Source organism: Microchirus variegatus (genome assembly GCF_963457635.1).
Source record: "Microchirus variegatus genome assembly, chromosome: 7".
Lineage (NCBI taxonomy): Eukaryota > Metazoa > Chordata > Actinopteri > Pleuronectiformes > Soleidae > Microchirus > Microchirus variegatus.
In genome coordinates this window covers 29,106,072-29,129,669 of record NC_139808.1, presented here as the reverse complement: position 1 = coordinate 29,129,669, position 23,598 = coordinate 29,106,072, and the positions used below count along the sequence as shown (strand labels likewise).

At 41.1% G+C, this 23,598-nt stretch overlaps 1 protein-coding gene across 3 annotated transcripts in view; it reads left to right on the top strand.

Moving 5' to 3' along the window:
- Positions 1–21,038, top strand: part of ppp2r3a (protein phosphatase 2, regulatory subunit B'', alpha) — a 60,052-nt gene extending 39,014 nt beyond the window's left edge. For 2 of the 3 annotated variants that reach the window (XM_083892804.1, XM_083892805.1), the window contains exons 3-13: positions 11,554–11,907; positions 12,971–13,074; positions 13,165–13,267; positions 13,370–13,444; positions 14,751–14,994; positions 15,281–15,329; positions 16,221–16,310; positions 16,397–16,572; positions 16,671–16,789; positions 18,162–18,268; positions 18,393–21,038. In XM_083892804.1, coding sequence (XP_083748930.1) covers positions 11,554–11,907; positions 12,971–13,074; positions 13,165–13,267; positions 13,370–13,444; positions 14,751–14,994; positions 15,281–15,329; positions 16,221–16,310; positions 16,397–16,572; positions 16,671–16,789; positions 18,162–18,268; positions 18,393–18,489 — 1,518 coding nt within the window. In that variant the 3' untranslated portion in view covers positions 18,490–21,038. Of the gene's footprint in view, positions 1–10,217; positions 10,647–11,553; positions 11,908–12,970; positions 13,075–13,164; positions 13,268–13,369; positions 13,445–14,750; positions 14,995–15,280; positions 15,330–16,220; positions 16,311–16,396; positions 16,573–16,670; positions 16,790–18,161; positions 18,269–18,392 lie in introns of those variants that run through there. The other variant, XM_083892806.1, reaches the window with a different exon arrangement.
- The last annotated feature ends 2,560 nt before the right edge of the window (positions 21,039–23,598 follow it).

Sequence of the window (23,598 nt, the reverse complement as noted above, 5' to 3'; positions counted from 1 at the left end):
ACCCATGAACCCTAGCACAGAGAACCAAATCAATACAAAGCCTGACTCCCTTTATTTTTTTATTTTCAAATGCTCTCTTTCCTTCTCCGCAGCGCTCTCTCCTGTGTTGTTTATTTACCGAGCTGTGTAACCTTATGCCCTGCTGATATGTAGGGCACCTATTTATGAGGGTAACCATGGTAGCTGCCACATTCAGATCAGAACAACCGGCACCCGCACACATCGTTACGTGATTCCACTCGTCCTCTGACTGTCTATTCATCCCCCTTTCCTCTCATTCCAATTCCTTGCTTGACCCTCAATCTCAATAATGCTCCCTCTAGTGCAAGTGCTGTCCCGATTCTCAGAAAAATTAAGTTGAGGGTCAAGTTTAAGGGCTGTATCGCCCTCAATATTGAGATTTTCCGAGACCACCCTTGGGAGCAAGGGCTACCCAGAATGCATTGCGTGTTTTCACATAACAAAGATGGCGCCGAAAGCAGCGAAATGAGTACGCTACAAATGAAGTATTTTCTTTGTTAATAGAGATATAAAAATGATGAAAACCATTGTATTATCTTAGTTTAGGCTCATATTATGGATTACTGACGTCATTGTTGCGCAACATTTATTTTTATTTTACGATCTTTTGTAGTAAATGTGTTCTTCTTCTTTTTTTTTGGAGTGGACGCAGCTTTCACGTTATTCTGCCCCCTACAGTCTGAAGACGTATCTGCATTTAAGGGGTGTCCCATTTCTAAGTGACAAAATAACCCTCAACACTTGGTTTTGAGGCCAGTTAAGATTAAGGGTTGAGCTTGAGGGTTAAGATAGGAATTGGAATTGGCCCTTTGTTTGTCTTTGTTTTGTTAATTATTCCTCGTCTCTTTGCTAATGTGCATCCGGGTGATTTTTGCGTTCCTTCACCTGTGCTTGAGGACTGCGGTCACCACCACCGCCACTTCCTCTTCCTGCCCTGTGATTGGCTCGTGGTGTTATTTTGGGATCGTGGGATAACAGCTGTTGCTGTGTGGATGGCAGAGGAACCCAATGAGAGGGTGATGATTGGAGGACGGTGGAAAGGCGGGATGAGGTTGGGGTTTGGGGGTGAGGGTACGGGGGGTGAGGGTACGGGGGGGTTCAGGGGGGGGTGTCTGTTGGCACACTAAGTGTTAATGGTATCGTTACTGTCCGGCCTCTCTTCTTGGCAGAGTTAGGTGTTACAGAGACCTAAATCTGTCCACCCCCCTGTACTATGGCATCCCGCTAACAGACGCACTGTCGCCACAGTGTAAATGGACCTGTGTGTGTGTGTGTGTGTGTGTGTGTGTGTGTGTGTGTGTGTGTGTGTGTGTGTGTGTCCAGGCTTCGCGTCTATTTTGTGCAGGTTTTCATGCATATTATGTGCATTTACATACGTAACCATGCATGCTAGCATATACGATATCGTTCAAAAGTGTGGCGTCACTTAGAAATTTCCTTATTTTTTGAAGGAAAAGCACTTTTTTCCAATGAATATAACATTAAATGAATCAGAAATACACTCTATACATTGTTAATGTGGTAAATGAATAATGGAATATGTACATAGGTGTATAGAGGCCCATTTCCAGTGTTCTAATGGTACATTGTGTTTGCTAATTGCGTTAAAAGGCTATTGGATGATTAGAAAACCCTTGTTTATTGATGTTAGCACAGCTTGAAACAGCTCTTTTGATGAATAAAAGTGATTTTTAAAGGAAAACACACAAAAAATTATATAGGTGACCCAAACTTTTCAACGGTAGTGTGTGTGTGTGTGTGTTTGTTGGCCTGAGTGTAAGTCGACCCTGTGCTACTGTGGGTCACAGCTGAGTTTGGGAATAGCTCTCCCGTCACCCAATACTCACTCAGGCACTCTGGGAATTATGCTAATATCCGTCAGAGACAACCCCCCCCCCCCCCCCCCGCACATTAAACTGCCAATCAAACTGTAAACAAGGCACGCCCCCCCCCCCCCCCCCCCCCCCCACTCACACACAAGTGAGAAAATGCCCTCACGGACGACTTTCGAGCGCCGCCTTTGGAGATTTGTGTCCGTGTTTTGCTCGCGGCGAGCTTTGCTTTGATGAGCGGTTTCTGTTAAGCTCTGCGGGGCCGACGGTGGCGTCCATATTTGTGTGTCTGTGTGTGTTTGTGTGTCGGTATGGCGCGCACATGTTGACTGTTGATCCTGCTGCTGCTGACAAACTAACGCTTCTGCGCCCGTCAGAGCAGACCCCATTAATCTCCATGGAGACAACGAAGCCGGCTGAAATAAATCAGTGGTAGTGGTAGGCTGGATGTTGAGATGAGGGGGGGGGGGGTCGACTAAATCCGCCTGCGGTACTTTTAGGTCAGCGGCCTGTCTTTCTTTACCCCCTCTCTCACTTTTTGGGTAACACGAGAGCAGATATTTGAGAGCTTGTTGACCTGAGTGTTTGTGTTTTATGATTACGTTCCCAATTGGTTGGATCCAGAGCTGCTTTTGTGATGGCCTTCCTTCATTAACCCTAACCGCTGATTTGAGTGATTCTAGGCCACAATAGCACTGGTCATGTGGCAAGATTTGATGTTGGGCTCCTGCAGGTTATCGTAGAGGCTAAAAAGTCCCAAATAGAGACAAATATCCAGACTATTCTCAGGTGCTTTATGGGAAAATCTGGCTATTTCCAAGTAATATGGGTTAGGGTTGGGGTTAAAGGTTAGGAGTTTAAAACTCTGTTGCACAGGTCTACTGATCTGGTGTGTGGTGACAGTGGTTCAGTCCAGGTCTGGAAAAATCTGGCCTATTTCCAAGTAATATGGGTTGGGGTTAGGGTTAGAGTTTGGGTCCGGGTTTGGGTTAGAGGTTAGGTGTTTAAAATTCTGTTGCACAGGCCTACTGATTCGGCGTGTGGTGACAGTGGTTCAGTCCAGATCTGTCAAGTCTGGAAAAATCTGGCCATTTCCAAGTAATATGGGTTAGGGTTGGGGTTAGAGGTTAGGAGTTCAAAATTCTGTTGCATAGGCCTACTGATCCAGTGTGTGGTGATGGTAGTTTAGTCCAGGTCTGTCAGCTCTGGAAAATGTGGCTATTTCCAACTAATACGGGTTAGGTTTAGAGTTAGAGTTGGGGTTGGGGTTGGTTAGAGGTTAGGAGGTTAGAACTCTGTTGCACAGGCCTACTGATCCGATGTGTGGTGATGGTGGTTCAGTCCAGGTCTGGAAAATTTGGCTATTTCCAAGTAATATGGGTTGGGGTTAGGGTTAGAGGTTAGGAGGTTAAAACTCTGTTGCACAGGCCTATTGATCCGATGTGTGGTGACAGTGGTTCAGTCCATGTCTGTCAGGTCTGGAAATATCTGGCCATTTCCAAGTAATATGGGTTAGGGTTAGTCTAAGTGTTGTCACTGTGTGGATATGCCTTTGTTTAATAGCAACATAGCTCATCGTTGTATCCAGATCTGAAAATAGTGTAATCACAGGTCACACAGCTGTTATCGAGGGCCTGTCAGTGCTCTAGTTTCTTGGTTTTGGAAGAAGAATGAGTGAATTTCCTTGACCATATTTAGTCGGCCAAGTCAGACAAGTCAGCTGCTGATCCCGTCAGACCGTAAACCTGCCACTTTTTTTGGTAATAGAAAGTCTTTGGGGGGAAAAGGAGGAGAAACATCATTAAATATGAGTCGGGAGAAGCCAAATGAATGAGTGAATGTCTGCGAGACAGAGAGAGAGAGAGAGAGAGAGAGAGAGAGAGAGAGAGAGAGAGAGAGAGAGAGAACAGGGATTCATTCCAGGCTAAAACAGAACAGAGATAAGAAGACTTGTTGTTGACACTAGGTTGAGCAGAGGATGACATCATTCCTCCACTGCTTCCACAGGAAGTGAGGTCACAGAAGAACCCTTGGTCCAGTAGTGGAAAGATGCCCATTTCACACACACACACACACACACACACACACACACACACACACACACACACACAATGTACTGCCAAACAGGGGCTGGTGTTGCTATGTGTGAGAGGCGTTTTCCAATACAGGCTCATAACCATTCAAGGTTAGACCGGACAATGGATTATTCTCTACACAGCCTTCATATCCCCACACACACACACACACACACACACACACACACACACACACACACACACACACATCTACGCACATCATAATTCACTACTCCTGGTGCACTCTGGGATATCATCCAGCTGCTGCTAGTTTTTTTGTTAATGCTACCTTTTCATCTCAGAAGTTTGCGTCACTGGTATGTGTGTGTGTGTGGGGGGGGGGGGGCCTCCCTCTGTGTCGCCATGGAAACCAACCACCACAATACACACTGTAGTTTGTGTTTGGTGGGACCCTAACCCTCAGAATATAAATTGTGCAATCTCTTGGATTGGAGTGGGCTAACGTCATCAGGGGAATAGCAAATAGAACCTGGAACTCTTGATCTTTGACCCCAGCTCCACCCAAACTAAGCCGGGGATTAAAAAAAATAATGTGGGAATCGAACTCAAGATGGGAAAACACTTGTATTTTTGACCTTCTTTAAAGTATAAATAATGAAATTACACTCTTTTTAATACGGATCACCACTGCCTGTCAATGGGGATTTAATGAATTTCACCCTTGAATGAAGTGAGATTAGGGATTTCAGGCTTATTCATATTTATCTGCCTGTGTGTGTGAGCACACGTGCTAACATTTAGAGAGTTGCTGCCCTCTAGTGACTCTCAGCGCACACCTCCAGCTGTTTGATAATGGAGAGGATTAACAGCACCATCTGCAGGAGAGTCGGTGAACTGACGTAGTTTCACCACCTCCTCTGGTTTAATAATGGGATTTTCTTTTGTGTGGAAACAAAACATCTGCTGCGATTGTGACGTTACGATGACGCTGTTGTGCAACCTCCAGAGCTGTGTTTGGATGTGAAAATAATAGCAAACGCACAAACAAAGCCGTCCCTTTAAGGCTTTATTATTAAAACATCTTACATCACAGTCACTGTTGCACTTTCATGTTCGTCCGCGGCGTCTCTTCTGCTGCGGGATTAGCTCACTCACTTTAAATACTGACACGGACGTTAAAACGTAACGCGACACTTTACTTATCCGAACCCGATATCCGCGTGTATAAATACACAATACCGCGCCGATCGCGGCCTGTTGTTATTGAAGGTTAAAGTGTCGACAGGCTGAAGGAAGTGAATCACTCTGTTTGTTTTTCACCATGATGTCACTGGGCTTCCCTCCCAGAAACCACCATACCATAATAATTCACTGTTTTTAACAAAGAAAGTCACTCCTTAACATGTTTTATCACTTCCTGTCAGAGTTCACGTCAGGTCAATGTTTATGTACAACATTTTTCAAGATTGTTCCGCCGCCTCATCAAAATACCCCGACCATCGGTATTTTTATAGCTTTGATTAGCTTTAATCTCAACACGTATCTTTACCCCGATAATAAATCTAGAATCTTTACGACTCTGTTCGTCTGAAATCTCTTGGCGTGTCACGAAATCTGGCACCGAGTCTGATTTCTTCTCGTCTTTGTTGTTTAGTACTCTGGTTTTTATGACCAGATTCCTTACAAATGGATGCTGCTAAACAGATTCTGGCTAATAACGTCAACAAATTAGCTTGGCGTGTTAGCATTCTGCACAAATTATGCAGAAAGCCACTTTGCACGACTGTAGATTAAAATTGACTCGATAGATACCACTGATTTTTGTCCAGAAAACGCCATTCTTACAGAAAAAGATAACAACTTCCAAACTTTTTTATCTGGAATTCAGTACCGGTACCAAACTGTACCTTATTTTGGTATTTTTAAAATGTTTTTCAGTTGTAAAAACACTTATTTCCAACTACTTAGCTAGTTAGCTAGCTGATGGTTGCCTGAATGATGTGGATTCATTGGCGTGTTAGCGCTCTGTTATTCTCTGTTATTCTCTGTTATTCGTGAGCGATACCACGTTTTTGTCCAGAAAATGTCATTCTTACAGATAAAGCTAACAACTTTCCAAGCTTTTGTATCTGGAATTCAGTACCGGTGCTAAACGGTACCTTATTTCGCTTTTTCAGTTGTAAAAACGCTTATTTTTAACCATTTTCAACGTATTCACTGAGTTAGCTTGCTGATGATTGCCTGAATTTGTCGATGAGGTTGATTCGTCGCTCATTTCGTCCCCAACGTTGCTAGCTTGACTGGCTTCAGGGGTGTAGCTAGCAGTGCTAATAGTGTCTGTTTCTAATTGTGTGAAATGCAGCCACACTTTGAGGTGGATTTCATCGCTCATTTTGTCGCCAATATTCAGGGGGGTATTGTTGCTACTATTGCTAGTAGTAGCACTAGCTAGCGTTGTTAGCCGATGCAGCGGTCGTCACTTTCCACTTTAAATAAATCCCGTTTTTGACCAGGTGCTTCATCGGGTTTGAGATGTTTCTGCGGCTAACTTTTGAGCGCTAGCTCTCGTGCACTCTCCCAGAGATTTCACGTACCGTAATTTGGCACAGATTACAGATTAAAAGTGAACCAATACTGCATCGTACGAACATGAATTTGTACCAATGGTATGTTTACTAGTTTTAGTAGATATGGAAATTCCTATTAAGCCTCCTCGCTAACGCTAACCCAGTCTTGGCTTTTGTTTATGAAAGCAGAAATTTTACGTTGTAGTTTCCGAAAGAAATACAAATAGTTTGACGTTTATTACAGAGCAGAAGTCCTGCTTCCACAGCTGTGTTTTTAACTGTTCCCACGTCGTGAGGTCGACCGAGACACACTTCACTCCACTGAGGTTCATTCTGCTCAACGTTTACAGAGCAGGAATCTGAAGGCAGCTTTGTGTTGTGTGTGTGTTAGTGTGTGTGTGTGTGTGCGGTTATTTGTGTGTACTTCTTGAGAGGAAGTGAGACGACTGGGAATAAAGAATAGAGGGAATTGCGTTTCCTGCTGTTGGCACGGTAACCCTGGGAGCATTCCACCCGCCACTCAATCCAGGGAAAGGGTTATCGCCATGGAGACGGCATTTGGCCGGCAAGGTCTGAAGTGAGCTTGTGTTTAATCACAAAGTTAAGTTTAGTTTAACTTTATTAAAACTTTAGTCTGAGTAGTTTTACCATCCAAATGTGTGTAAATTAAGAAATGCATCAATTAATGACAGTCACTGTGTGTGTGTGTGTGTGTGTGTGTGTGTGTGTGTGTGTGTGTGTGTGTGTGTGTGTGTGTGTGTGTGTGTGTGTGTGTGTGTGTGTGTGTGTGTGTGTGTGTGTGTGTGTGTGTGTGTGATCTGCCCGGTGCCTGGAGCAGAAATAGACGTGAAATTGGTGTCTATATTTATACGGATAATTTTACACACACACAACACACAGCCAATTTCACAGAGCAGGTGTGTGTGTGTGTGTGTGTGTGTGTGTGTGTGTGTGTGTGTGTGTGTGTGTGTGTGTGTGTGTGTGTGTTTTCGGATGTTGTTATGTTCACACTATTCAAGTTCTCTGGAAGAAGCAGTTCCTGTGAACTTGACACCCTCGCTGCATTGACTTCCTCTCATTTGGTACGGCCCAAAACAAAGTGTTATCCCTTAAATTAACCCCTTAACCTTAACCTTAACCTCAGCTGCTCAGAAACGAGGTTCTGCCTCATAAGAACTGAGGGTTTAGGTCCTGACAAAGGTCACTCTTTATTTTATTATATATATTATGTTATAAGCAGCAGTTCTCATGCATTTACTCCATCTGTGTCATAGACGACTGCTGCTGCTGACTCACCTGTTCCTGTAATGGTGTTGGGTTAGCACACACACACACACACACACACACACACACCTGTTGCTCACCCCCCCCCCCCCCCCCCCCCCTTAGATTTCCATTAGCCCGTCTCCTCTTGCTGTCACAATCCCATAATCTTTTTGTCCTTTCTCTGCTTCCCCGTCATATTGGAATATCTTCATTTCTAGATTTTAAAAAAAACAACAAAAAAAACAGTGAAATCCGATACAAAATTCCTATATATAGCATGTTTCACAGGATGTAAAAAAAGAAAAAAATCTCAATAAATAAATTTTATCAATAAAAATGTGCATTTTAAATTGTTAATGCACTATTTTAACATGCAGTAACTTTTAAATAACTTACTCATATGATCATTTTCTGGAACTTTTATGGTTAAAATGTAAGAAAGCCTGATTCCACCGGAACTAAAAAACAAAGAGGTGTAAAAAGTCTGAATTTTGATATAAAAGGTCGAAATTATGAGATGAAAAGTCATAATTATGAGATAAAATTCGAATTTATGAGATAAAAAGTCATAATTATGAGATAAAATTTGAATTTATGAGATTAAATTTAAATTTATGAGTTAAAAAGTCATAATTATGACATAATACGTCGAAATTATGAGATAAAGTCATAATTATCAGATAAAAAAGTCATAATTATCAGATACAATTCGAAATGTATGAGATAAAAAAGTAATTTTGTCCATTTGTTGATAGACATTGCAAGATTACTAATTTTTTTTTTTTTCCTATTTCCATTAAGAGATTACTATTTTTATATTATTTCCCTGCTAAGAAGTGGCCAGAAAGAGTCAGTGTGTGTGTGTGTGTGTGTGTGTGTGTGTGTGTGTGTGTGTGTGTGTGTGTGTGTGTGTGTGTGTGTGTGTGTGTCTGTGTCCAGCTGTTCCAGAGAATCTATCAGGGCGTACAAAGAATTTAGGAGTGACCCTAAAAAACACTGAGAGTGACTCACTGACTTCTCTGGAAGGACACGCACACACACACACACACACACACACACACACACACACACACACATAAAAGTCATTCTTAGTCATTGAAAAGAAAAGAATCTATCAGATGTAGCAGAGGGAAAAACCTCCTTCATGACCCTGAGAAAACTGTTTTATGTCAGTGCAGCTGCTGCAACACCAGATGGCGCTAGACTCTCTGCAGTCTTCAGTGTTCATGTAGAGGGAGGAGGCTCAGATGTGAACAGGTTTATTAAAGGACGTCCTCATGTCCTCCTGTCTCTGATTGGTCTAACCTGGTGTTTATCTATGAGGAAAAGGATGAACTCTCAGGCTTCACATGGAGAATTGTAGTGGAAAATCACTTGTTTATACTATTGATTAATGATCTATTTTTATCTATATACTAGTTTCTGTCACATTTTATATGTGTAAATACTGCACTGAACACATGCAAATGCAATATCTGTCAGAAAGGAATATCACAATTAGAGGTTTTCTCCAAAAAGTCAGTTAAAATAATTAGTTAAAACATCATAATTATGACATAGAAAGTCAAAATTATGAGTTAAAAATGTCATAATTATGAGATATAAAGTCGAAATTATGAGATGAAAAATCAAAATTATGAGATAAAAAGTCATAATAATGAGATAAAAAAGTCATAATTACAAGATAAAAAGTCGAAATTATGAGATAAAAAGTCGAAATTATGAGTTAAAAAGTCGAAATTATGAGATATAAAGTCAAAGTTTAGTTATAGAGTCATAATTATGAGCTAAAAAGTCATAATTATGAAATAAAAAGTAACATTTATGAGATAAAAAGTCATAATTATGAGATAAAGTCATACCAAGAAATATCACAATTTTCTACACAATTGTACAAACTAAAAATAGTTGTGGTATAATATCAACAATAAATATGATATTAATGGTCATAAAAGTCGTTTATGAATAAAAGGCCAATAAAATTTGGTATATTTGGACAAATACGTATATTTTTTGCGACAAATAATCAGAACGTGTTCTATTTAAAATACTAAAGTATCTTCAAAGTAATAAACTACTCTATCTGGTGTGAGCTGTCGACAGAATACACTGATTCACTGATTTACTCACAGTTACCTCAGTTATTACCTCTGAAACGTTATGATTCTAATCTAGAAGTAACTTTCTGTCAAAGGGCAGGTGTTGACGAAACCTCACACACACACATTATGCTGTGACCCCCCCCCCCCCCACACACACACACACACACCACCACCTAAACCCTTTAAACCACCACCCCCCAACCATAATACTGAGGACAGCCGGCGTGCGTGCGTGCGTGCGTGCGTGCGTGCGTGCGTGCGTGTGTCATGGCTCATGTTTAATACTGAGGACAGCCGGTGTGCGTGCGTGTGTGCGTGCGTGCGTGTCATGGCTCATGTTTCTCCAGAGTGCAGCACACACACACACACACACGCTTCCATCCCAGAGCAGACAGGAACACAGTGAACGGAGTTTGTTTCTGCGTCAAAGTGAAGAAGAAAACTTCATGAAGTAGACGTTTGAGTGACGTTTGAGTCACTCACGTGTTTTTGGATACTTTTCTTTCTCTGGATTATCTTTGGAGTTGTTTCGCTGAAACTTAGGGACAAACTAAGACAAACTTAGCTTGTACTGCGGCCGGTGTCTGTGTCGGGGTGGGGGGGTTGTTGTTGTTGTCAGTCTCGTCCCCCCCCACCACCACCACCACCTCCACCACCATGATGATCAAGGAGACGTCCATGCTCAGAGACCCTGACCTGAGGGGAGAGTTGGCCTTTCTGTCCAGAGGCTGTGACTTTGTTCTGCCCTCACGATTCAAGAAGAGACTCAGGTCATTTCATCAGCAGCAGCAGCAGCAGCAGCAGCAGCAGCAGCAGCAGGAGGTCAGGAGGAGAAACTAACTTAAAGTCATTGTTTACACTCAGGATCATACATGAAGGAGACACACACACACACACACACACACACAGAGTGACTATTCTGAGCAGATACCATCAGTGTATTAATAGGAGGAGGAGGCGCAGGAATAGAGTGATAGAATGAACGCTGTGAAGGAGAGAGAGCTTCAGCTGTCACTGCTCAATACACTCACAATTATGAGATTAAAAGTCAGAATTATGAGATAAAAAGTGGAAAATATGAGATAAAAAGTCAGAATTATGTGTTAAAAAGTCAAAATTATGAGATAAAAACTTGAAAATATGAGATAAAATGTTAGAATTATGAGATGAAAATTCCAAAATATGAGATAAAAAGTCAGAATTATGAGATCAAAAGTTGAAATTATCAGATAAAAAAGTCATAATTATGAGATGAAAATTCAGAATTAGGAGTAAATGAGAATTTAAATGAAATAAACTGTTTAAAAAAGAGATTTTGTTGTTTGTGTGTGTGTTTGTGTGTGTGTGTGTGTGTGTGTGTGTGTGTGTGTGTGTGTGCAAAATGAGCTGCTGCTTTAGCGTTTTAATGAGGAGTGAATTGTGTTGAAGGTCGGTGAAGGCTAAGAACGCTCATTTGTTGTTGTCGTTATTCTAAATATTTCTGTGCTGTGTCGGGATGTGACGACTGACTCGTTATAGTCGTTATCAATCACTTGTTAAAGTGTTAAAGAATAATAAGTGGTAAATATCTTAATGAGTGATCTTCTAACGTTTAACCTTTTCGTTCCTTTGCTCGATCGATTCTCTTACATTTAAAACTGTCGTTTATTGATTGAATAAAGTGTTGTAACTTTGTTATTATGATTAAATTACACAGACTTTATAATATATTCAATGGCTCTATTTTCAGGTCCAGTCCAAACCGGATAAGAAACCCGGCACACCTCCACCTGCTCCAGCTCCTCCCCCTGCTCCACATACGCCTCCATTAGCCACGCCTCCACGCTCGCCCAGCCCTCCTCCTCCTCCTCCTCCAGCCCCGGTGATCGTCGCCGTAGCCCCTCCTCCTCCTCCTCCACCTCCTCCTCCTCCTTCGGCTGCCGTCAACATTCCCAGGTTCTACTTCCCGTGCGGCCTCCCCGGCCTGAGCGGCTCGGCGGCGGCCGCTAACAACCATGACGCGGCCATCGCTGCCGTCGAGGCGGCGTTCGCCGAGTTCGAGGAGGAGAAGGCGGACATCTACGAAATGGGAAAGATCGCTAAGGTCAGTGACGGACGACGCGACGCAGATACGATAAAGTCTGAGATCTGATTGCATGTTACAGCCGCACGAGTAGAGCTCGTGCTTACTAGCTAGCTAAATTTAGTTTGCTTTTTTTTATTTCGGTTTATTTTTAGTTAATTCAAGAAATTATTTAGTAGTTTTAGTTTAGTATTTATTTAGTTTTTAACCTGAGTTTTTCTGGTATTCAGAGAAAACCTTGACTTTGAAAGAACGTGTGACACCAAATTATGGATTATTTAATCCTTTCATTTCATTATTTAACCTTTAACCTTTAGCCTTTAGCCAGTGTCGGACGACATGACGCAGATCTGATCACGTACAGGTGTGAACGATCCCGAGATCTGATTTCATGTTACAGCAGCCCAAGTAGGGCTTGTGCTAACTAGCTAGCTATATTTAGTTTTTCCGTTTGCGTTTTCATTATTTCAGTTTAGTTTTCATCATTCAACAAATAATTTAGTCGTTTTAGCTTAGTTTTGTTTAGTTTAAGTCTTAGTTTTTCAGGTATTGAGAGAAAACCTTGACTTTGAAAGAGCGTGTGACACCAAATTATGGATTATTTTATCCTTTAATTTCATTCTTTAACCTTTAACTTTAACTTTTAACCAGTGTCGGACGACGTGACGCAGATCTGATTTCATGTTACAGCAGCACGAGTAGAGCTTGTGCTAACTAGCTAACTAGCTAGCTATATGTAGTTTTTCAGATTGCTTTTTTTATTATTTCAGTTTAGTTTTTAGTCTTAGTTTTGCTTTATTTATCGTCGTTTTTTCTTGGTTTTCTTTCTTTCTTTCTCTTTTTTTATTGTCGTTTTTGTTTTGATTTCAGTGAACTCAATTATTTTTTAAACTGCTTCAGTTTCAGTTTTAGACATTTTTGTTAGCTATAATGATCCTGCAGCAGACACTAAGTTGGATGACACGGTATATGTGGATCTAAAGGACACACATCTGGTATTACGACTGCAGGATTAACACGAGTCCGGCTTCACTGGATTACGATGCGTTGTTCCGTGTGTGACGTTGTCGTCGTGTGTCCTCAGGCGTGCGGGTGTCCTCTGTACTGGAAAGCTCCCATGTTCTACGGCGCCGGTGGCGAGAGGACGGGCTTCGTGTCCGTCCACTCCTTCATCGCCACCTGGAGGAAGTAAGACGCACACATTATTCTTTATTTATTAATCTGTTGATTCACCCGTCACCAGGTGATGACATCACTCTCCCTCCCTTCCTTCCTCAGGTTGTTGCACAGTTGCCACGACGATTCGTCCAGGTTCATTTCCTTGTTGGCTAAGCCCGGCTGTGGCTTCCTGGAGCAGGAGGACTTGATTCCTCTGCTGCAGGTAAACGTTGTCGTCGTCACGTCGTCTTCTTCGTGTTTTCTTCTCCCTCAAACTCTTCTTTTAATTTTAATTCTGGTTCTTCCTGTTTTTTGAAATCATCAGGACATCGTGGACACACACCCCGGACTCACCTTTCTGAAAGATGCACCTGAATTCCATTCCCGCTACATCACAACGGTAAACAGCTGCAAGTGGGATATAGTGTGCAATTATAATATAGCAGTGAAAAGATCACTATTGTTTGTTTTATCATACATAAAGTATCAATAAAGCAAATTAAACTCATCTCAGAAACTCAGAAAGTGACATAAATATGTCATGAAGGTCACAATGAAGACGACTTATGATGAAGTGATTACTATTAACCATATAAACATGTCTTAAACGTCATGAAATACATCAATAAATATAAAATAATATGAATATATGATTAAATATTTCACAGCTTTCATGACTTCACACACTGGTGTATAAACATCACTATTTTGTCAAAATGTTCAAAACAAACCAAATGAGTACGAAATAAAGCAAAAATAAAGGTATAAGAAGTCAATTAAATTAGTAGTATACAATATAAAAAGTACAGTATAAAAAAAAGTATAATATTTTTTAAAAACACTGAAAAGATTCTATCACGTTATTATGTAAGTCGGATTTTCTTATTTACGCTAAAAAGAATTGTGTTAAAGGTGTACTTTGTATCGTTTTAGGTATAAATGAATTATCACAATGTTGTGGTTATTACTGAGAGGTCCACAGGGGGGCGGCAGAGGCTCACGTTAGCACTGAAGCGCACTTTGCGTTAGGCGACGGTTTGTGCGATATATCGGGGAAAAACTGCGACGGTTTGTTGCACGTCAAAACCAACATGTTGTGGTTATTACGGTAATTCCGACAAGTTGTTATAAATATGTTTTATAATGTCCAAATTTAACGCGAAATGTGTTTTTTTATTCATTTTAAATTGATAAAACAGTATTTAATTGTATTTCTTAGCAGTAAATCGCCAGATATTTTGAAGTTATTCTGGGAAAAAATTGGACAAAATCACTTCCTTATGTACTCGTATGTTTGTAGAAGTGTATAATTTGTTATTGTACTTTTTCTTTACAAAGGCTTTGCGTTACCGTATCCGTGCTATCGGGAAACTATAAATATGTTGTATACTGTTCAAATTTCAAATTTAACACGCAAACTGTGTTTTTTCTATTTTTAACTGTATTTTTTAGCCGCAAATCGCCAGATATTGAAAGTTATTCTGGATAAAAATGGACAAAATCACTTCCTATGTACTCGTATGTTTGTAGAAGTGTATAATTTGTTATTGTAGCCTTTGTTGTTGTACTCTTTCTTTACAACGGCGGCCATCTTGTGTGCCATGTTTTTGCTGCAGCCCTAAATGGATGTTCGAACAGAAGCTCCGCCCACATAAAACTGCTAAATAAATCAATGAAGAAGAGATGTTTTTCTTCCTTTCCATCAGGTGATCCAGCGGATCTTCTACATCGTGAACCGCTCGTGGACGGGTCGTGTCACCATGACGGAGCTGCGGCGGAGCAACTTTCTGCAGACGCTGGCGCTGCTGGAGGAGGAGGACGACATCAACCAGATCACCGACTACTTCTCCTACGAGCACTTCTACGTCATCTACTGCAAGTTCTGGGAGCTGGACACTGACCACGACCTCTACATCGACCCCAAAGACCTGTCCAGATACAACGACCACGGTATGGAGCTCCACAACTTAAAGAGTCTGATTTGACGCGATGTTTTGAAACTGCTCTGGAATGTCAGCTCAGATCCAGAATCACAAGCAGACGGACGTTGGATGTTTGTTATTTTTCCATTCTGTTTGTTCTTTCACGAGCCTTTTTTCAAACAAAAACCAGCATCTGTTTGTCCTCCACGTCGTCTGACGTCAGATTAAAACGTTCAAACTCTATGAAAAGACGCTAACGGCTAACGACAGAAGAACCTTCACAGATGTGTCTCCATTTTCTCTCCTTTCTGCAGCCTCGTCCAGCAGAATCATCGAGAGGCTGTACTCAGGGGCCGTCACTCGGTATGTGCACACACACTAAGCCGCTGCTTAGGGCCCCGTGACCACTAGAGGGCCCCCAAAGCAATTAACTGAAAAAAAAAAAAAAAGTTTGGAGTTTATTTAGAATTTTTCCCCCCATTTTTACCAAAGCTTTTTCACAGTTTTTACCTAGTTGTCAGATGTGATTTTTTTTTTTTTTTTTTATACTTTATATTTTATTCATAAACCATTTTTATTACCTCGTCCCGGACTCCTATGTTGATTAACATTATTATTTATTTGTTTATTTTATTAAATGCTGTGGGGTTTTTTTCATATGAAAGTCAAATATTTTTATTACAGGAGTGTATTTTGTATTTATAGACCTTAATTTATATTATTATATTATATTATATAATATTATATATATTATATAATTATAATATCTTACATCTGTGTCGCCAGTAGGGGGAGTTGCTGATTTTGTCAATTATTATATATATTTATATATAATATGTATATAAATATGTATGTATATATAAATATGTATTATATATAATATATATATAATATATATGTATATTTTATATATGTATATATATAAACATATATAATATGTATATATATATTATATATAATATTTGACAACTCCCTATATACTATATATATATATATATAAACAAAACATTTAGTGTATTCATATTAGTGACATAGTAGAATAAGTAGAATACCTTTAGTACAGTAGGTGTGTGAGTGATCAATAATCATCATTATTGGCAGTAACAGAGGGGCCCCAAAATCAAATTTTGCTTAGGGCCCCATGGAGGCTTGGGCCGGCCCTGCTCACACACTCATAAACAAACCATAATATTTGCAGCAGTGAATGTGAAAAGCCTCTCTCTCTCTCTCTCTGTCGCCCTCCCTGGTTTCCAGTGGTAATGCGGTGCAGCGAGAAGGACGCATGAGCTACGCCGAGTTCGTCTGGTTCCTCTTATCTGAGGAGGACAAGAAAAATCTCACCAGGTAAAAAAAAAAACATTTGAAGCTGCAATTTTATATTTATGTAATTGAGGAATAATGAATGTTTTCTGATTTTCTAACGTCTTTAGCATTGAGTACTGGTTCCGGTGCATGGACACGGACGGCGACGGCGTCTTGTCCATGTTTGAGCTGGAGTATTTCTACGAGGAGCAGTGTGAGAGGATGGAGAGGATGGGCATCGAGCCGCTGCCCTTCCAGGACCTTCTCTGTCAGATGCTCGACCTCGTGAAACCCGAGAGTCCAGGTTTGTGCCCGAGTCGTCGCTACGTCCCGTTTTTTTTTTTTAATACAACGTACGATTCTATGGATGAATGCTAACGCCGCTCTCCTCCACTCCTGCAGGTAAGATAACCCTGAGCGACCTGAAGCGCTGTCGGATGGCTCACATCTTCTTCGACACCTTCTTCAACCTGGAGAAATACCTGGACCATGAGCAGAGAGATCCGTTTGCTGTGCAAAAGGTTTGCGTCGTTGTTTAATTCAGCGACACAAAAAGAGACGCATCGGAAAATGTCGCGGACGAGAGCATGCGAACGCTATAAGACGCCGTTTATGTGCGGTTTTACTGCTTCTTATAATAATAAAAACATCCGTAGACGTACAGCCTACATCATAGCTACTATAATATAGCTTCTTCCTGTCTGTGCTTATCAAAATAAAAGCACTCAAAGTAGCTCAATTCAAAAGATAAACACCATAAACTTTCCTATTATTTTGACATGTAAATACTGTAAATAGCAACATTTAAATGACAATGAATTCATTATTAATTTATCTTAATTTAACATGTGCTTAACAGCCAGTATGTTACATTTTGTGTCTTTAATTTTAAAAGACAACACTTCCCATGATCCCGTGCTGCTTCCTGATTTTCGTGCAGATCGGACTTCCTGTTGGGTCAAAGGCGTGTCCGGAAACATGTTCAGGGACGTTCCCTTGTCTCACAAATACATTTTCGTGCAGATCGGACAATCATAGACTTTACTTCCTGTTTCGGGCGTTCCACTTCCTGTCAGCGTTTGCAGACCTCCGTCTTACTGCAATTGATGTCATTAAACAAGGTTTTTTTTGCTTGTGTTTGTGAATGAGAAACGGAAATTGCCACGCACATCAGAACTTGTGAAAAAACCAATGCAAAATGGCTCAGTAGCGCCCCTACAGGTCAGGTTCCTATGGAGAGGGCCAAAATTTAGTTGTGCCGAATGTCACAAAATTCCATGGGAACGTTGTCCGGCCCTAGACGAACAAAAAAATCCTCTTGACACCATGACCTCAACTCAACAGGAAGTCGGCCATCTTGGATTTGGCGTATATCAGTTACGCAAGTTTCGTAACTGAGCTTGCTAGTCTGAGGGCGTTTAAGATCAAATGTTATTGGACTCAAAAGGAGCGTGGCCACAGCAGCCATTGGAATATTGGCGAATTTTGATGGCTCGTTTTTATTTTTGTGTGAAAAGTCTTTTCAAAAATAAATAAAATCAAAAATGTACGATTATTTATATATATATATATATATATATATATATATATATATATATATATATTCACATCATATACCGTTTTTGCTGTTTTTTACAAACGGAAAACAAAAGCATTTGCACATTTGCAAGGAGCTAACGATATTAGAACCGCTAACCCCTAACCCTCCCAACTTCCCATGTAAGGGACTATGACCTCCGTACAGGAAGTGGAACGCCTGAAACAGGAAGTAAAGTCTTACATTGTCCAATCTGCACAAAAATTGATATGTGAGACAGGTGAACGTCCCTGAACACGTTTACGGACACTCCTTTGACCCTTATCTTTTTGTCTTTTGTTGTGCTGTGGATTCAGGACGTGGACAGTGAAGGTCCAGAACCTTCTGACTGGGATAAATACGCCTCAGAGGAATACGAGATTCTGGTCGCCGAAGAGACTGCGAATGAGCAGCTACATGAAGGGTACGACACACACACACACACACACACACACACACACACACACACACACACACACACACACAGAACAGGGTTGTGTTTTCATGCTAACACTGTTAGCAACTCTTCCTTGTGTTTTCTTCTCCAGGTCTTTCGATGACGACTATGAGTCCGACGAGCTTCAAGTCTCAGGAGAGATTGGGAATAAAATGGAGAAACTGGTGATCTCCGATCTAACGGCATAATAAAAACTCAGCGTTTTTCCCTGGAATTTCTGGGGGTTTGTTTTCATCCTGGAAAACAGGAAGTTTCTAAAGAGTCCCTAAAGAAGGGGATGGAAAAACACGGGGGGAGAGAAAACGACTGTGGCGTCTGTTTTTCCAGTTTACTCGAACCCGCGAGAGTGAAGAGAGCGAAGAGCCGTGTGACGCCTGACAATCCTGCCACGAGACAATCATCAGCTGTGCTCCAGGTACACAAACAGACTCTGGGAGATAAGAAGAGTGACTCAGCTGCAGTCACACAAACACTAAAGACAGATACTGCCTGTGAGGCCGCGTAGCACTGTGTCTCTGAAGACTCCTGTCGCCTTTTCGGGGGGTGAAACAGCGCCTCTCTGTGGCCGGACCGCGCCACTGAGCTCAGTTCACTGCACAGTCTGAGCTCCATCTCATCTAAGAGAGGACGAGTGTTGTTATTTTGGATTGAGCAGGGGCGGAGAGAGAGAGACGTTTTCTAACTCTCTGGTAGAGTTTGCCCCCCCCACCCCCCACACACATTTCCACCTGTAACATTTGTAATTACAATGATATTATTATTATTATTATTATTATTATTATTATGCGCATAATAATAATAAGAAGAGCTGTGAGCTGTCCCCGTCCTCACCACTGTGTGTTTGATCGTCGTCCTTGTTGCTAACACTGGTCGTATCTTATCGCCTTAGTAATAACCGTCAAAAACAAACATTTTTGCATCACGTGAAGGTCTCATTTAACACAGCTCTTATTTAACTTATTACTTTGGAAGTAACGTAAAGTATTATTAGGTCATTGTTTTATTTGTCCCTGTCCTCTACTTATTGTAAATATCTTTTTGTTTAATGTCCATTTTTTACATTTTGCAACACACAAACACACACCACTCGTAACGGATCAGATATACATGTCCAAATACATATATATATATATATATTTATACATATACATATATATATGTCCAAATATATATATATTTATATATATACACATACAAAAAATTGCGATAGTGGCATAGTGCACAAACCCATTCGTAGCCCCAGGGCTCTACAGCTCCCCCAGAGGTCAGACAAAAAAAATTCAGATCGGGATCGAAAATTTGTCGAGTGTGTCGGGCGAAGTCCAAAGTTTCGATTTTGGCGTTTTTTCCGGACTTTTTGACGCGAGAAAAAGTGGCCAAAATTTTAATTTAAATGCTAATTAAAATAAATAAATAAATTGCTGTCCCGTATATGTCGTACACAGTTGTGTTCCAATTTTGACCAAACTTTGGTAAACTCTCACGATTTCAAACAAATTTCTTCATGTACTTCCATTGGCTCCGCCCCCACCCAGAAGTCGGCCATTTTGGAAAGTAACACCAAACTACGCATTTAAACATAGTTGTGCTAGAACGTTTGAGCTAGCCGCGTCAAACTCGGTCCATATGTTCTCGACAAGTTAAGGACGAAAACTATTATTATTATTATGACATTTTATTTTGTTAGTGTGTGTGAAGTGATCCTTTAACTCTCTTATATGTGTGTGAATGTGTGTGTGCGTCGGTGTGTGTGTGTGTAGCTTAGTTTCTGTTTACTCGAACATCAGTGACTGAGGAGTCCGTGATACGCCGTTACGAGCGGCTTTTATGTCACGGTTGTTGCCATGGGGACGGTGGGGTGTGTGTGTGTGTGTGATGTACACACACACACACAGTATTTGCAGTTGAAAGGATAAAGAGAGCGAGTCGATGCTGAAAGGCCTTCAGGACCTTGAGTTCCCTGCTGCTCTCGTCAATGTGCCTGATTGTGTATTAAACTATATTATTATTATAATAATAACAACAAGAGTCAAAATAAGCCTTTATATATCTTAATATATATAGATATATAAAGGCTCTGTTTTCTTTCCTGTTTTTGATGGTTTGTATTGCTGTGCCACTGTGTGGCTCGGGGGCCGGGGGGTAAATTATGTTAGACGTGTGTTTGTTTATTTGTTTGTTTGTTTGTTAGATGCACAGTGGAGGAAGAGGAGGAGGAGGGAGTGGCCTAATCTGATGCTCCGCCCACCTTGACAATCACAAACAATAGTAGTGAAACATGCCATAATGAGACGTCTGCGACGGACGTGTCGACTGCCACGATCTCATGAAGACACTTTCTTTTCTTTTTTTTCTCCTTTTTTTCAGCCAGACAGTATTTTTTTTAAAGAACTGTTGGAAGATGATGGGATGTCTGTGGTCAATAACTCTTGTGGCTCTATGCAAAAATGTCCTGGTGCTCACACACACACACACACACAGGCGTGATGAGGAGGAGGAGGAAGAGGAGGTGAAGCCATGTGGGACTTGTGCTTTTGAAATCTTTCTCTTAACTCTGAGAACAGAAGAAAAGTGACTTTTTATTTTGGACTGACTTCCTCTTGTGGTTGGAGATGCGATAATTATTGTATTGGCATGGTTTTCTCTTCCTTTCTTTCTTTCTTTCTTACAATCTTTATTTCTTTCTCTCGTTGCTTTGTCTGGAGTTTAAAATAAAGATGTTTCAACAATATGAAGTCTCCCACACGGACGTCATCGCCTCCTCCTTGTGTACACACACACACACACACTGTGTTTATACGTGTAATAAAACCATCTGTATGTTTTATTTGTCACGTAAGAATGAGCGGTTACACTGTTTACTTCCTGTTCTGGGTGTTCCACGCCCTGTTCAGGACCTGGTCTCACATGTTAAGTTTCGTGCATATTGGTCAATGTACAGCAAAATTAGTGCTCACTTCCTGTCTAAAATGGCCGACTTCCTGTTGAGTCAAAGGTGTTCGTGTTTCGGTAAACGTGTTCAGGGAGGTTCACTTGTCTCACATGTCAATTTTCGTGCCGATCGGACAATGTTAGACTTTACTTCCTGTTTCGGATGTTCCACTTCCTGTACGGCGGTCATCATTTGCAGATGTGTTCAGGAGAGGTCCCTGGTCTCACATATTAAGTTTCATGCAGATTGGTCAATTTACAGCAAAATTAGAGTGCACTTCCTGTTAAAAATGGCCAACTTCCTATTGTGTCAAAGGCGTGTCCGGAAACGTGTTCAGGGACGTTCACTTGTCTCACATAACAATTTTTGTGCAGATCGGACAATGTTAGACTTTACTTCCTGTTTCCGACGTTTTACTTCCTGTTTCGGGCGTTCCACTTCCTGTACGGAGGTCATAGTTTGCTAACCTCCATCTTACTGCTATCAATTTTTGAGTTTGCAGCCCAACAAAAGATCTTGAGTTTTTAAAAAACGTCCATCAACTAATATTATTTTGTTTGGCGAACTTGTAAGTTTGGAGTTGTGCTAGCTCAAAATTCATTTTGTAATTACATTTTTAAATGACCTGAACAAGATTAGTTAGCCAAACAGTATGAAAACTCAAACATTTTGAGTTGGCACAACTTTAACTTACAAGTTTGTTTCACAAAATAATATTAGTTGATTAGTTGAAAAAATTGATTCCCTTGAAATTTTGAATTTCCTCAACTTTTTCTTTTTTACGGGGTTGACTTTACCACATGGCTCGGACCGTGACGTCATCGCCCCTGCACTGAATCACTGTCGTCGTCATTGTCGTCATGACGACCGCGGGCCAACACAGGAAGTCTCTGGTTGGTGTGTGTGTGTGTGTGTGTGTGGCACATTGTTGACTCGACCCTTGGCAGGAAGAAAATAAATAAATCCATCCCGAGAGATTCCCCGAGCTAACCGCAGCACAGCGGCGACATGATTTCACCGATGCCATGGTAACTTCCCAACAGCCGGACCTCCTCTGCTGCTGCTGCCGTCCCACAGCTGGGGAACAGACCGCTACATGCAGCGATTGTGCAATGACATGAGTAATAACCGATGATTCTGCACCTTCTTCTTCTCCAGAAGCAGTGACGTCAGCGCTGAAGCAGCAGTGACATGATGTTAGCGTTAGCACCAGTTACCGCCGGACACCGCCACGACTTCAGGTGGTAACATTTAAAGCTGCAGTGTGTTATTTTTTACGTTGTTGTTGATTTATTGGTTGTTTACAATGATGTGATTGTCCTTTGTGAGCAGAAACATCTCTGAAATGGACCTCTGTGAAGCAAGACTATCAGACCAGGAGGACTAAGGGAGCAGTGCTTTTGTGTTGTGTTGTTTTGTGTGTTTTTTTTGTGTTGTGTGTTAACCCCGTCCTGTTTGAAGTCATCTACGAGATCTAAACTAATTTTGACGGTTTGTTCGAACGTAGGCTAGTTATTACCGATTACAAGTTACGTACTACAGCTTTAAATAGACCAATATTGCTTTAGACGGCAATTTCTTTAGTTTTTAAATTCAACATTTTTCACTCCAGTCTCAAGTATAAGTATTAAAGTGATTAAAAAGTTGATAAAATGAACCAATATAGCTTTATTAGCATTTTTTTTTAGATTCTGAGTTTCCAAATTTACGTGGACTGGATTTGTTACCAAGGTTCTGCAGCAGTAATAACATTATTAATTAAAATAGGCCATTTTAATTCGGCCAATTTAGACAGGAAGTGAGCACTAATTTTGCTGTGCGTTGACCAATCTGCACGAAACGTAATATGTGAGACCAGGGACCGCTCTTGAACATGTCTGCAAAAGATGACAAACAGGAAGTGGAACCTGCGTAACAGGAAGTAAAATCTAACATTGTCTGATCTGCACGAAAATTGACATGTGAGACAAGTGAACGTCCCTGAACACGTTTCCGGACACGCTTTATACGGGTAATGAAACGACATCCATCCATCCATCTATCTTCTACCATTTAACCGTCCACATCCTCCACGTGAAGGTCACATGACAAAAAAGGTGGAGCGTCCAATTTGCCTAATCCACAAATCTGCATGTTTTTGGACTGTGGGGGGGAAACTGCAGATTAAATAACTGCTCTGAATGCTGTGATTGTCCTGACCGGGTGTTGTTGTGTAATGGTTGGCAGAATCCCCACACGCCGCCGCAGCTGTGTTGTTGTGATTTGTACATTAGCGATTCTGCCTCCCATCGAAGGTCAGAGGTGACGACGGGTCATTGTTTGAAATGGCAGCCGGGCGTGGGTTTTCCAACCCACAAATGTCAGA